The following is a 14,952-nucleotide window of genomic DNA, read 5'->3' as shown; positions in this document are numbered from 1 at the left end:
TCAGTTTTTCCATTGGGATTGCGGGAAGGTCTCTAATAAATCTGTAAGTCAAACTTTACAACTAAGTCTATATTAATTATTATGTCTTTTCAGGAATGGCTGAATGCAGGCAAAGTGCAGAAGGTGATAAGAAAAATATGACACTTAGGGAAGCAAGAATTTATCTTCTTTCAACCTTTGTAAGTATTTTTGTTGTTGTTATTTTGTTTGCATAGAACCAAAATTATGCACAAATGTGATCCAATTTCATCTGCACACTTATGTGTGGTACCTTAACATTACAGTCCAACCTTCCTTATCCAGACCTGTTTTATACAGATCTCTCTGTTATCCGGACATGTGACCTTCATAGAAAAACATGTTTTTGAGAGTTTCATGCACTGAAGCATTCAGAAAATATTATACTTCACTTATCCAGATTTTTCACTTATCTGGTTAATGTTTGTGCCCATCATGGCCGAATAAGAGAGGTTGGACTGTACATTGTACTAAGGCTGGCATTTTCGGCGGGCTAGCGGGTACCCGCCGAGATTACATTACCCGGTAGGAAATACCCTCCCGGTAACCGAAATTCAAAAAAAAAAAAAAAATTTGAATGAATTTGAATGCATTTTGAAATCATTAATAGAGTATGACATGAATACAAAGTATCAATTTTCATATTAAAAATACAAAATATCTTGAAATTTTTTATTTTTTTAGGTCAACCATGAATGATCCTAGCATTTAGGTCTAGGTCCAGGGACACTACAAAACCGAAAAAAAAAAAAAAAATTTAAAAAAAAAACCTGATTTTTAAAAATTTTTATTTGCATTTGGTACCCGGTTACCCGCCTAAAAAATGCTACCGGGTACACGGGTACAAAATTACCGGAAAATGCCAGGCCTACATTGTACTACATGTAGGAAGTTTGGCCTAAATGTTTGTGACTCTAAAGGAATCGAAATGCATGTGTGAAACTATATATAACCATATGTTTATCATATACGTTAATTGCTGTTACCATGCTCTAACCAAGTAAAATGTTTCATAATGTACAGCATACAAATCATGTAAATGCAAAAGAACTCTGTTGTATCTCATTCTCAGTATTACATTTGGCATATCTATGTATGTCTATGTATACAATTAAACAGCAGTAGATCTGCTTCTTGCATTATACTGATTATACACTGCTCACAAAATTAAAGGATCAGACATATATTAGCATTTTTCAAAAACTGCATTAACATTAAAAATCAGATGAGTGTCATTTCATTCAGTAATGCTCAGGCAACAGAACATACCGTATTTTGTCAAATAGTTGCCCCCCTCAAATAAACGCCCCACCACTTTTTTCAACCAAGATGTTTCAAAAATGCCGATATTTCCATGCTATCTTGTGTAGTAAGCTTACCAAGTTGTGCCAATAATTGGCGAAAATCTGGATTGGAAACCCGGAAGTGAACCAGAAGTCAGTGTTTCTAGTTCATAGTTCGTCATTTTAGCGTGAGTTTTAAGTTTACCTAATGATTTTAATGGGAATTATCATTCTAAAATTGACCTTGAATAAATGCCCCCCCTTGGGAAAATGTAACGCCCCCGGGGGCGTTTATTTACCGAATACGGTATTTCACTACAGTGTACTGAAGTCCCATGACACAGCAAAACACTTTGGTCGACACCTAACGAAAAGAAAAAGGATGCAAATTGGTATTGTCGGATAATGATCCTTTAATTTGTTTGAGTTGTGTGGGTAAAAGAAGTTCATGATATGCGAAATTGAGTAATACTTGATTACAATTTCAATTCATCGGAATATAATTCCAAGCTACTGCTAAAAGCTTCCAAATCAAATCTTAGATTAGCACTAAGGCTTTCCTCTCTTTCCCCTCCCCCTTTCTTCTTTCACATCTGCCTCGAGATCATTCAGCACAGTCATCCATCAATGCAGAATCTTGAAATCAATGCAATAATTTTTTTTTTAAGAGAATTGCTTTTTTAAGATGCGATTTCCAGTTTGTTGCCTAAAAATAGTGGTTACAAGTGTTCATAGACATATGATGTAGATCAATGAGCCGCTGGGTTTCCTGGCGTGAATTGACGGCTCACAAAACAGAATTGGCCTATAGAAGTTAGAATGAATGGGGGCTTTGGAACTGTCAGGAATAGCTCAGGATGTTGTGTTGGAGAGGCCCCAGACACATTATATTCTGCAAGCTGATTCATCGTAGGTTGCGTGAATAAGTGCCCAGGGAACCAGCCCAAGAGTTGAGGCAATTTTTGGGAGCAGTAGTACTCCTTGTTCCCTTTTTGCATGTGTCAAGCACTGTTTACTATTTCATTCCAGCAATTTTAAAGATGAATTACAGTACCTAAATCCAAACATTAAGTTGCTACAGTACTACATGTAGTGGTAAACTACAATACCAGCTTTCAAACATTTTGATTAAAATTGATTGTTGATTGACCATTCAGCTATGTTTATGCATGGCTCAGGAAAATGTGTTTTGCAACAACAATAAATTTGATTACATGTTTCACACAAATCATACTTTTCTGTGTATTTCTGAGCTGATAAAATTAAAAGGGCAGATTCTGTGACATACTGTGTCTTATTATGCATCCAAAACACAGTTTGTTTTAGTCCCTTTTGCAGACTTTATTGATGAATCTTGTATCTTTCCAATAATTTTTAATGATAATTAGTAACCAATCAAAATTTGATTTTCTTGATCTTCAAATGTAAATCTGTGAATATCAGCATTACCACTAATACACATGAGAAGTCCAATTTTGCGCATAACATGTCATTTTGCATTATCATGGATTCTACCAAGCTCTCCCCACAGCAGCTGAAAGGAGTATCCCATCATGCATTGCAGTATATCCGCATACTCCATAGCAAATACATACACAATATAAATGAGCCCCTTAGATACTGTATGTATAGTTTCACAATACTTTAGGGGTCATATTTTTGCAAACAAATAAGTCTAAGCTTCCCTGATTTAAGCGAGTTATTTAAAGTTGAAGTGAGGGATTTTGTGTACATTTTCTATGGCACATTCAGTTCTATTATGGTACCGCAAAGCATAATGGGATACTCCCTTCAGCTGCTGTGAGCTCTCCCTATGTTTATGTTTTTGAATGGATTACACACTTGATTGGTTCTTCTGCATGTGCCAAGAATCAATGAAGGCTGGTTTGCTTGACATTTTGTGGTATCAAAGGTGTGATCTGGCAAGTGTGAATGACAATAGTGGGTTCTCTTGTATTATTATTTCTTAGTGATCATGTTTTCAAGGCTGGTAAAGAAACAGCCTTTTACTAACAAGTTTATTAATAAATGTTATTGCATATATAATGTGACCAACTCCAACAAAACCCTCAACACCTTTTCAGGGTTTTTTTTTCCAGCTATCTACGAGTGTAGTACATGTAAAACTATACACTACATGGTTGCACTGATTAATAACAATTAACCATTTCCAAACTATAATTTTAACAATGTCAACTGTGGTAGATACTTTCCTTAAATTTATTTACACAAACTCACCATTTTATCCAATTATATTTTTTTGTTAACACAGAAATCAGAACAAGAAGATAATCCATTTTGGCTTGATGATCATCTTAAAAATGTCTGGGAAATGATAGTCCACAATGAACAATGGGGTCTCAGGTAAGTCCACTGTCAGTCTGTTTGATTGAAGAAAGTAAGTAATTTATGAAGTGTGCATTTTAGGGGACATACAAGATCACATGGAATGTTCCTCCGTAGACTATGATAGTGTTACAGTTTTGTTATTACATTAAGGGGGTACTACACCTCTGCCCAATTTTGTGCCCATTTTTGCATTTTTCTCAAAAATTATAGCGCATTGGGGACAAGTAAGATATGTATATTACAGGGGCAAGAACAACAACTACTGCACTGGAAATTTTATTTCAGCACAGACAACAGTTGTGGAGTTACAGTCAAAAATGAGGGAAAACCAATATTTGATCAATAAATCAATAACTACTTGCTTTGAGTTGCTGAATTTGCAGTACAGAAGTTGTAGTCCTTGCCCCTATAATATACATATCTTACTTGTCACCAATGTGCTATGAATTTTGAGAAAAATGCAAAAATAGGCTCAAAATTGGACAGAGGTGTAGTACCCCCTTAAGAACATATGACCACTCAAAGTCATCGGCATTTAACATGCTTGTGTCATGTCATGATTATCATTGGACCAGTTTGTTGTCAGTGTTGTAACAAGTCCCCAACAATTTGGGTCAAGTCATTTGGTCTCATTTTTAGCTCAATTCATGTCATACATGTCACTACACACAGCACCTAAGCGAATTGCGCTTTGTGTATTGCGTGGCTGATGCGGGCTTTAGCGGGTGTAAGTTGGGAATTGATTGACTCGCACAGTAACATTACGAACTGATCATAGTATATAAGTAAGTGCATTTCTTCATTGCATCACGTTTTCTATATGAATCATGATGATTTTTGTTCACCCAGTTGGTATTTGGAATGAAGATGTGTTGCAAGTAATGATTACAATGTGATTACAATGTTCTTATTGTGACTGCTACCATCGTTTATTAATTGTAATCGTATCATCATCAGGAAATCACAAAATGACAGAAAATCTCCTTTATGAGTCAGCCCTAGAAGAACTATAAAACCATTGTCATATCATACATGGCTTGCTTAAGTCTGGTTTACCTGATGACTTATTCTAAAAGCAAAGACAGAAAGATGGAAAAACACACAGCATTGAAATATTTGCCAGTACTTTGAAATTAAGTTAAATCCTCAATCCTGTGGACTGATTCCAATAAGTGAAAGCCTTACTCTTTGAATTTGAAATTGACATCCCATGAGTATTTGAAATATTGGATCCATGATATTTTGGGTGGAGCTCATAAAAGAAGAAGGGGAAAAAATGAAATTGAGAGTTTACTGGGATTCCCTAGAGCGAAGAGAGAAAATTGGGTAAAGATTTTCATTTGGTAAAGATATCAGCATTTGAAGAGGGAAATATGTGTTGACATGTAGTAACATATATAGATCAGTATTCATAAGTGCTGCGTTGTATTCAGAAATACTTATTGGTTGGATTTGGTGCAATTTCCATTCTAGCCCCATGGTAGACAGTCTGGCCACAGGAAGCAAAACAACTTTTCCTCTTATTTGTATTCTACTCCTTGTATCGAACCAAGGCTTTTTAGGCACTAAGTCTGTTGTAGTGACTTTATCACAAATGTGATCGTAGATACTTAAGTCTAACATTATCACATAGAAAAAGCAATAAAACATTGGCATATCTTCTCAGCAGAGGCGTGATGTTATTAGTCGGCTTTGAATGTCTGAGTGCACTGCATACTGGCAAACTTAACCAAATACATGTACTATATGTACTGCTTCTGTTGATGAAGATGTTGCAATTATTTGTGCAAGTTACATTTGTGTCACTAGTTTCACTTTCGAATATTATACCATTGCACATTATGGTATACTCATTTGCTTTCAAAATGTAGTTTCAACAGTCAGTGTCTGTACAGTCAACCAATAAAATATAGGGCCTATAAAATATAAGATATCTATTAACAAACACACAAAAATACCATTTGGAGTTCAGATTCAGAATATATTTATTTCAAATGGTTGCCTCTAGGCCAAATTGCATTAAGTTATATAAATCGCATATTACAGAATATAAAATACATAAAAATTAACATAAATAACAAATTTAAATTACAAAATAAGAAAATTAATTGCACCTGATACAAAACTAAAAGTGATTAAATATGTAATCAAATCCAAAACACACACACATGTGCATAAAACTCTCTCTCACACACACACACACACACTACGCTCCTTCCTTCCCACTCCCTTTCTTTCTCTGAATCATTCCCTGGCTTTATCCCTCACTGCACACACCACACACACATGTTCTAGCATGATTTTAACAAATTCAGGGGTGTGAGAGTTCAGATTTAAATCTGATTTCAGACTTCTTTATTTTGATTTTCAGTTTTGTTTTTTCTGCACTTGCTCTGTACATAAAGTATAAGAACTTTCCAAATAAGTTTTTCAGACTTTTACCCATGGTCACTCACGCCCCTGCAAATAAATGATTATTGAAATCCACTAAAAACAAGAGCAAAACCTTTGATCTTTGAACAAACAAGAGCAAAACCTGATTCACGGTAAAATGGTAAATTTTTCTGCAAATTAAGAAACAACTCAGTGATCATAAACAAGAGTAGGTTTCATTATATAAAAATCTAACATAATATTGCACTGGACTAAAATTGGAATTCTGAAATCTGGGTACTTTTTAAACAATAAATCTAAAACCTTCCTGGTAAGTTGTACAATTTGATGTAATTTACTATTTGTCAGAATAAGAAAAAAACAATTATCAACATAATGTATGTAACAGCATTTTCCAGCGCAGTAGCAATTAGTCATCAAACAAATGAATTGTATAAAATGGTTTAAAATAAAGAGTTACTTATAGGAATTAAGAGGAGCAGCCAGTGAGTCCAATTGGTTTACTAGCAGGTCACACACCATTTCATCTCATCCTGCCCAATGCCATGTTAAGCCATACCCCATTGGAATTCTATGACCCCCAATGCAAAGTGGCGCTCAAACTTGTCATGCTCGTCACCCACAGGCTACATGTTGCATGTCTCATACAACAAAGATGACAAGTTTGGTGGAGCCAAATATCCTACTACTCATTATATTAGCAAAGAAATTAAAACAGGATTTATGAAAAGCCATTGCCAAGTTTGTGTACTTTAGGTGCAAGTGAGGAGTATGGAGGATTTATGGTCATCCGGTTGGAAAAGACAATCAAGTTTGCCAGAAGTGTTTTTTATATTTAGGATGTAGACAGTGAATCTGGTGCCTCGCATCCTGAAGTTTGTACAAAACCGTACTTTGAAAATGTCGGTTTTAGTGTAACTTTTCCTGAAGAGAGATATTTTTGGTGATTGCCTCAGTCTTGTTCCTCAGTATGCCTCCCCAGGACAATCTTTGTAGAGTAAGATGATTTTGCGTGGGTAGGGTTTTTGTTTGTGCAGTAGGGTTTGGTTTAGGTGCACTGATAGCATGCTTAGATAACTTGAATATTTGAGTTGAAAGTATGTGTGGGTGTCAAATCATGTCCTTTAAGTCATTTATGGCAAACATTAGTGAAATGTGAATCTTAAAATAGCAGTAGTAAGAGATGGCTGGGTGTAGGTATGTCAAATGCAGGAGAATGTATGCATTTACATATAGCACTACATTGATACTCCAGGTAAATATACCATAAAATTACGATGTGAAAATATTGAAATGTGTGTATACAATAATACGCACAATACAATGAAGTGAATAAAAAAAATCTTACTAAACAAATAATTAGAGAATAAAAGATAGGATTTTGTCTTTTGCCTATCCAATATCGTGTCATAATGGATGGGCTGGCCAATATTTTGAGTAGTGGATGCAGGCGCAGCCGGTATCCACTACGATATTGGATAGGCAAAAGACAAAATCCTATCTTTTATTCTCATTCTTATTCAGTTTTAATGTAATTTTATGAGAAAAACTGCCTTTTTTAGAAAAAATAAAGTTACTTTTGTGAGGACATCCCGTTGTTTTAAATGAACGAAACCATCACGAACATCTAAGCCGCCGAATCGCGTTTTAGTTCTCGCGACGTGTATTACGCGAACGCATTATCGCGATCATTGAGGAGCAACAAGCGTGCAGCCGTTGTGTGGCGGCGCTGACTAATATCACTATCAACTATTGTGAGATATTATACACCAGAAAACCAATCAAATTACGTGAATTCTTTACAAGACGCACCCATTGAATAAGAATTACGAATAACAGTAATAAACACCCCATAGTGTGACATAATAATGCACTGACTGAATCATGACATGAATTGAGCATGATCTAAATGTAGCGCCTACTATGACTTTACATGGCTTGTTAGAAATTTCAGTGGCCACACTGTACACACATTAGGCTTGATGCATGGCTAATAACTCTGGTATGAATATTAAAATGTTATAAAGTAAGTATTCTGATGTTTATCAGTGCTCTCACATCAATTGGTTTAATCGCTGATTTTCCTCTCACATACCATTTGTAAACTGTCATTTCCTGAATAATTCCTAAAAAGAACTACTTCAATAATCAAATATTAAAATATGCTTGTTTCAATGACTGTTGTATCGTTGGTGGTTTTGTTTTTTGATAAAACCAGCTCTCCAAAAGCTAGTAAAATGATAATATATGTAGCTGTAGGTGAGAGCATTGGAAGATGCCAGGCAGACACATAACAATGCATATATCATAGCATGTGAATTGGATAATTGGAATAGATGATTTGATTTGCACCTGGGATTTTAGTAGGCTATGTAATTCAAAAGAAACCAAAAGCATCTATTGAAACAACTTTCTATAATTATTTCAATTTCATTAATTCTTCCATTAGGCCTAGTGAAATTATAGGGGAATGGAACGGATATCCTGATCTCTTGTTTTTAATAGTTGTGTTGTATACTGTGATTTCAAAGCCAATTTCTACGGTATACTTTGTGTGTGTATTACTGGCTGTTTAGATCAATGTATAACTTCTTAATTCCATTCCTGATTCCCTGGGTTTTCTTTGCAGGGTCAGAAATTCGCAAACAAGTGCAAGAATGCTTTTGGATTCTCCCAGTGGAATTTTGCAAGAATCCATGGATTCTCACCATATAACTTTGTATGATAAACTGAAATCCATTTAGATTCTTGCAATTTTGTTGATGAGAATCTTTGCGAGAATGGATACTCGGATTCTCGCTGAAATTTTGACTCTACTTTGATTAAAAAACATTCAAAAATAATTAAAAAATATATTCTAGCAATTAACAAAAAAATTGAAATTGGAAACTATTGTTACTCTTCCTTAACAGATTATTTGGCAGCAATGGGCTGCAGTTAACCAATAAAACAGAAGGTGACCTGATACACAAAGTGAAATATCTGGATTCAACACACCTCCATATGCCATGGTTGTGTCGTGTACAGCGCTCGGCCGTGTTGGTTCTCTTTCGAGTCTGTATGATCATATTGGGTAAGTCATTTCAAACTACATAAATGTTCCTTAATCAATGCTCACTTTTTAATTAACATCAAGGAATCATAAAAAGGAGAAAAACATTATATAGCTTGGATGTATCATTGTTTGGAATGCTTGATATGTTGATCGTTTTTCCAGCACTGCACAGGAGGCCAGATCTGTTGACTGGATCAAGCTTTCCTACATCTTACACTGAGAGCTGCATTAGATCCATTTGATCAATAGACCATTCCTTTACTTGCCATTTACCTGACGTTGATGGGTGAACATTGATTTTGCACCCTTCTTGACATTGCTTTCCTTATTTTATAATATGTGATATCAATGTTCACCCATCAATAGCAGGAAAGTGCCATGATGATGGTATTAATCCTGACAGTAATGAGTTTAAGGTCATGAGTGGATGTGGAGTGCTGTGTGGTTGTCATGGGCAGAGCACATTTCCTGTAGATCCTGTGAACATGTGCTGAATCAGTTCTACATGAGAGTAGAAGAGATCTACTCCCACATCCCTGGCTGAATACAGCAACCCCACTCTACCTGTGACAAATATTTACTATTGTGAATCCAACTATTACCTACATTGGGTTTCAGAGAAGAACGGCAGTCCCTTGCTCAGATTGACGCAAGCGCCCTGTTAATGAGCAACCTACGCAGAGCTTTGTGTTCCCTTCAAAAGTGCCAAACTGCGCCGACCAACGATTTGACACGTTATCGGCCAATCAGATTAGCGGTCTGTTGTTATGATTGTCAGACGATTGAATCGGCCAATTAGAACCCCACTTCCGTGTTTACGCTCTGCACGCTCTCAAAATGCAAACAACTGCTGTTCTTCTGACAAAAACTGTAAACCTTGTTAATGTGGTGGATAAAGAGAAGCTACTATTACCTTATGTCAGAAAGTTAGGCAATGACATCACCTGTTGTACAAAAAGAGGGTTCAATTATGTGAAATTATACACTATATGTGCCCATCCACCACAAACTGGTCGTAAAGTCGGCATTTTCCATTTTGAGATACAATCAAAAACAGTAATGGATTTCTATGTAAAATATATCAGAAATTTTGACCTTTGATGAACCATAACTTCACTTCCAGATGTCCGATGAAGCTGATTGAGGTGTCATTTTAAAGCTGAAAGTGAATTCTTTCAAAATCTGCAATAAACAGAAAATTACCTTTACTACCACTTCGTGGTGGATGGTCACATATATCATATCAGTTTAAGCTTACTGTCCTTAATTTGGCTCGTATTTGGAAGTGGGTAGCAGAATGGACAAAAACTAGTAAAATCAGAGATGGAAGTAAAGACTAGTCATGTCAGACGTCTCTGTCAATCACTCTGCTCAGCCAGTGATTGGTTAGTAGTAGGTAACTAGGGAGTTGTCACTTGTAACATGCTATTCATAACCTCATGAATATATGTGATGTATGTGACCCAAACATATTTTGTAATATATAGATCATTATTATCTCGCAATTTCGCACAAAATGCGTAATTGTTCCAAATCTCGTACATAAATAACCTGCCTACAAACAAGAGTAATGGAAATGGCCATCTGGGATAGCGCCACACATACTTGTTGATTGTAAAAAGATGCTCAACTTAAACAGACTCTGGAGCGCATTCTGCTTAAACCTGTAGGCGTAGGTAGGCGGTATTGAATAATTGAATGGTAAAGGTTGGTGATCTATAAAACACCATGTCATCGTACCCACAAGACCTCGGCAAACTTTTGTTGCTCATAGATTTTGAATTTTGATTTGTTATTGTAGCATTCTTGTTGGCGTGGTTACTCTTCCTGTACATCAGATACTGGTTGAGACGGGAGGAAGAAGAGAAGGCACAAGTACATCAACTGGTAGAAAAGATTATAGGTAAGTCAATGATGGCATGTCTTATTCCAGGCAGCATGCCAGCTAGACAACTCCATTCACAACACACACACTGATTAGTGATTACACCCAGACATAAGCAATTTACAACAACACACAGAGTACGCCCAGGCAATTCACAACACACACAATGATAACACCCATTTATGTTGTTAATGTGGATGTGACTTCATTCCCATCTTTTTATAAATGCCTATGTAGTAGATGCCTATGCAGTGAACTTTAAACCGAAAACACAATTTTGATTCTTTCTGACATGTACCTAGCATGCAGTGGTTTTATCCCATGTTGTAAAACTGGAGGTTTGTATTTATATTTCCGAGCATTATAGAGCAGACAATGTATAAGTTTGATTTATTTTTGGCTTATTTTCTCTAAATGCGTAGCTAGAAATATCAAATGCTTCTGTTCACATGAAAGTTTCCACAGCGTTTCAATCAGACTGTCAACAACATATATTTTGTGCACTTTTTGCCTCTGCCTCTTCATACAAATGTGTATTCTATTATTAGAACAAAATCAAATAACTGGAGGAAAATGATGTCAACATACGGATCAATCATAATCATCATGCTTGTTTGAAAACATTTATACCTTTTATAGAAATAAAGTGTATTTCAAAAATATAGTATTTCACTTGGATGTGCAAATTATACAAAAATTGTAGGTTAAGTTTATCTTCTTCAAAGATTTCTCAGGTTAGTGTGTATAGGAATTCAAATTTTATGTAACATTTATGCTCAGAAATTAGTGATTACTTACTGTGACATTCACTTTATGTGACTAAAACAAGATAAATCAACAAGGATGGGCGAACCTAAAACGGTTGAATCAAAAAGTGACATATTTTACATTAATGTTGTTAACTGATGTCTGCCCTTTTATCCCATCATGTTTGGATGTAAAGCTTATGGTGTATGGATGCTGAAACTGACATGATTTCTCTGGATGAAATTGAAAAGAAGAGAGAGAGAGAGAGAATGAATGTACAACACTTGTCTAGGAGTCTGAAGGAAGGTGCTGGCTGCTTATTGTGAATGTACACAAAGACATAATAATGGTGTATTCTTGCTGGCACATTGATGTCTAATCATTTATAATACAACATCTATATTTAATGTGCTCACTTGTACTGAGAGTCGAGTATTGAGGAAAGTTGATAAACATGCATAGGGCCACAAGTCTATTTCATAAGTGTGGACGTATAATAGGACATTCAGCTCGAATTTAAGACCTCATTCGTTGAAATTTAAAAGTTGCAATTTACCACATTGCATGTCCTATTGATTTGTACACAAAGCGTTCGCTAACAAGAGAACTATGGCCATGCTTTCATTGATTAGCATGAAAAACTAGGGATCATGCTTTCATTAATTAGAACACAAAGGTGCAACTTTTTATTTCATATCTTCATTAGGTTTTGGATCACCGTTTCTTTAATTCTCAACCAATTTCAACAAATAAGGTCTTTTAAATAGTACAGGCATCGGCTGCTTGTTTTAATTTCGACACATTTGTCTTTATTTAGGATATACATGGGTTAAGGGGGTACTACACCCCTGGCCAATTTTGTGCCTATTTTTGCATTTTTCTCAAAAATTATAGCACATTGGTGACAAGTAAGATATGTATATTATAGGGGCAAGGACTACAATTACTGTACTGAAAATTCAGCAACTCAAAGCAATTAGTTATTGATTTATTGATCAAATATTGGTTTTCCTCATTTTTGACTGTAACTCCACAACTGTTGTCTGTGCTGAAATAAAATTTCCAGTGCAGTAGTTGTAGTCCTTGCCCCTATAATTTACATATCTTACTTGTCCCCAGTGCGCTATATTTTTTGAGAAAAATGCAAAAATAGGCACAAAATTGGGTAGGGGTGTAGTACGCCCTTAACACAACTACTACCTTAATTCTTTTACTTACTGTATTACATGACATACCCCTATGTATGAAGCACATATTATGCACATTTTATAATCAACAAAACACTTGTTTTTTACTAAAAGCCTAAAACTGAATGAAAACTAAGGTGATAGCACCCTCAATGACCACTATCTCTATAGACTTGAATGTAAACCCTGATATAAACACCTTTTTTTTACAAGAAAAAGCCCACAAATTTAAAAAGGCATTTTGTTTTGCATAAAAATTAGTGCATGTTGTTTTTTAATCTTAGAGGTATATGGTCATTTTCACGGTAAAGGGTGTAACTTTTGATTTTTAGGGTCAAAATTTCAAACCACTTAAATATGTTTCTGTTTACTGTAATCATGCATAGAAGCAACTTAAATTCCAGTAAAATAGTGTTTCAAGGCTTAAACCTTTTGATTTCTGATAAAAAATTTGACATTTCCATAACATTTTGGTTAAAATCTAAGAAAAAATGTATTTTACATAAGCTCAGAAAATTATGACATGAAAGCTGGAATACATGTGAAATCCCATTCCAAAGTAAGTCAACAGATATAAGTTAAATTTTATACCATGTTTTGCTATGTTTGTAATTGCAATTTTGAAAATTTTTAACATCAAGGGTCATTTGCAATGGAAATTTCCCAACCTTAAACATATTTTTTAAGTTTTAATTGGGTTCCTAAAATAATTTAAATGTCTAACTTCATGTACAAATACTACTTGATGAAAGGAACCTCCCAGCCAAGTTTCACAGAAATTGGAGTTATTTTTTAGAATTGGCAATTCAAGCGATTTGTGTTTCGGAGGCTTCAGTTAACAACACAGGTGATCATAAAAGTAAAATATTTGGCTAACTACTACAAGTTGACATGAAAAAATAGGTAAAAAATATCACAATTACCAATTTTCATGCTTTGCTTCTAAGTATTGAATTTCAGTTGTGACAAAAATTAAATTATCACAGCAAGTCATTTTTTTTGTTTCGGAAGCTTCATGTTTACAATGGTTAAACATGGCAGAAGTAGTTTTTTTTTTTTTTTTTCTGTTGGGATCATCTAAGCTGTTATTTTCTTGTGTGTATTGAATCAATGATTCTATGCGCAGATATTGCAGATTTATAACATGATAATTTTTTCACCCATTTGTTAAGTATGGTGTTATTTGCATGTGAAGCCTCCAAACGGGCTTTCTTGGATATCAGTATATTTTTCAAGCATTAACCATAATATCAATTTTTTTTTAAATTTATGACATTCTGCACATATCATGCAACAATTACAATGCAGATATCAATGTACTTTCATGTTAAAATTTGTTGTCTGCTGTTGTTTTTTTTATTTTATTTTATTTTATTTTATTTTTTTGTGATTATTGTAATTTGTTGATAATTGTTTTTCTCATAATAAAAATCTAATAAACATTGAAAGACAAAAAAAATATGGAACATACCAATTTAGATATGCATAGATGATAATTAAGTTTACTGTTGTTTCGGAGGCTTCATTTGTTTCGGAGGCTTCAATTGTTAACGGAAAGTTTGTATTGGGTCCCATTTTCAAACGGTGATATATATCTCCATGATTTAAAAACAAGTGACTTGAGGATCTACTTTGCTACATTTTGATAAATAGATTGGATGAGCTCTTTTATTTATATTTGCCCAAGCTTGCTGAACAGTTTGTTTCGGAGGCTTCAAAAAGTTAACGGAAAATCGGCTCTTTGAAGTCAAGATTTTATAAAAATTTTAAAAGCTTGCAAATCAACTAATTTTTGTTACCCATTTCAAGTTAAGATATCAACTGTTATGAATCAAGAAGAAGTGAAGAAATAACCAAGAATTATGAACCAAAGCTATACCCACAAAGTTTGTTAACAATTGTTAACGGAAAATGAAGCCTCGAAACGACAAATATCGAAGTCCGGTTCTCAAAAATACAGGGCTGTTCACAATTAAATCTAATGTGGCAGTGTTTACTGAACATATGACCGTACTTTCAGGATAAGAAAAATTA

At 34.8% G+C, this 14,952-nt stretch overlaps 1 protein-coding gene across 1 annotated transcript in view; it reads left to right on the top strand.

The window, feature by feature from the left end:
- LOC140148386 (inner nuclear membrane protein Man1-like) overlaps positions 1–14,952 on the top strand; it is a 90,350-nt gene that overhangs the window by 24,915 nt on the left and 50,483 nt on the right. The window contains exons 4-7 of the mRNA XM_072170314.1: positions 94–179; positions 3,574–3,665; positions 8,957–9,117; positions 10,901–11,002. Of these exons, the coding sequence (XP_072026415.1) occupies positions 94–179; positions 3,574–3,665; positions 8,957–9,117; positions 10,901–11,002 (441 nt within the window). The remainder of the gene's footprint in view (positions 1–93; positions 180–3,573; positions 3,666–8,956; positions 9,118–10,900; positions 11,003–14,952) is intronic.

This window comes from Amphiura filiformis, chromosome 3, assembly GCF_039555335.1.
Source record: "Amphiura filiformis chromosome 3, Afil_fr2py, whole genome shotgun sequence".
In the NCBI taxonomy this organism is placed as follows: Eukaryota; Metazoa; Echinodermata; class Ophiuroidea; order Amphilepidida; family Amphiuridae; genus Amphiura; species Amphiura filiformis.
This window is presented reverse-complemented; position numbering and strand designations above follow the sequence as displayed.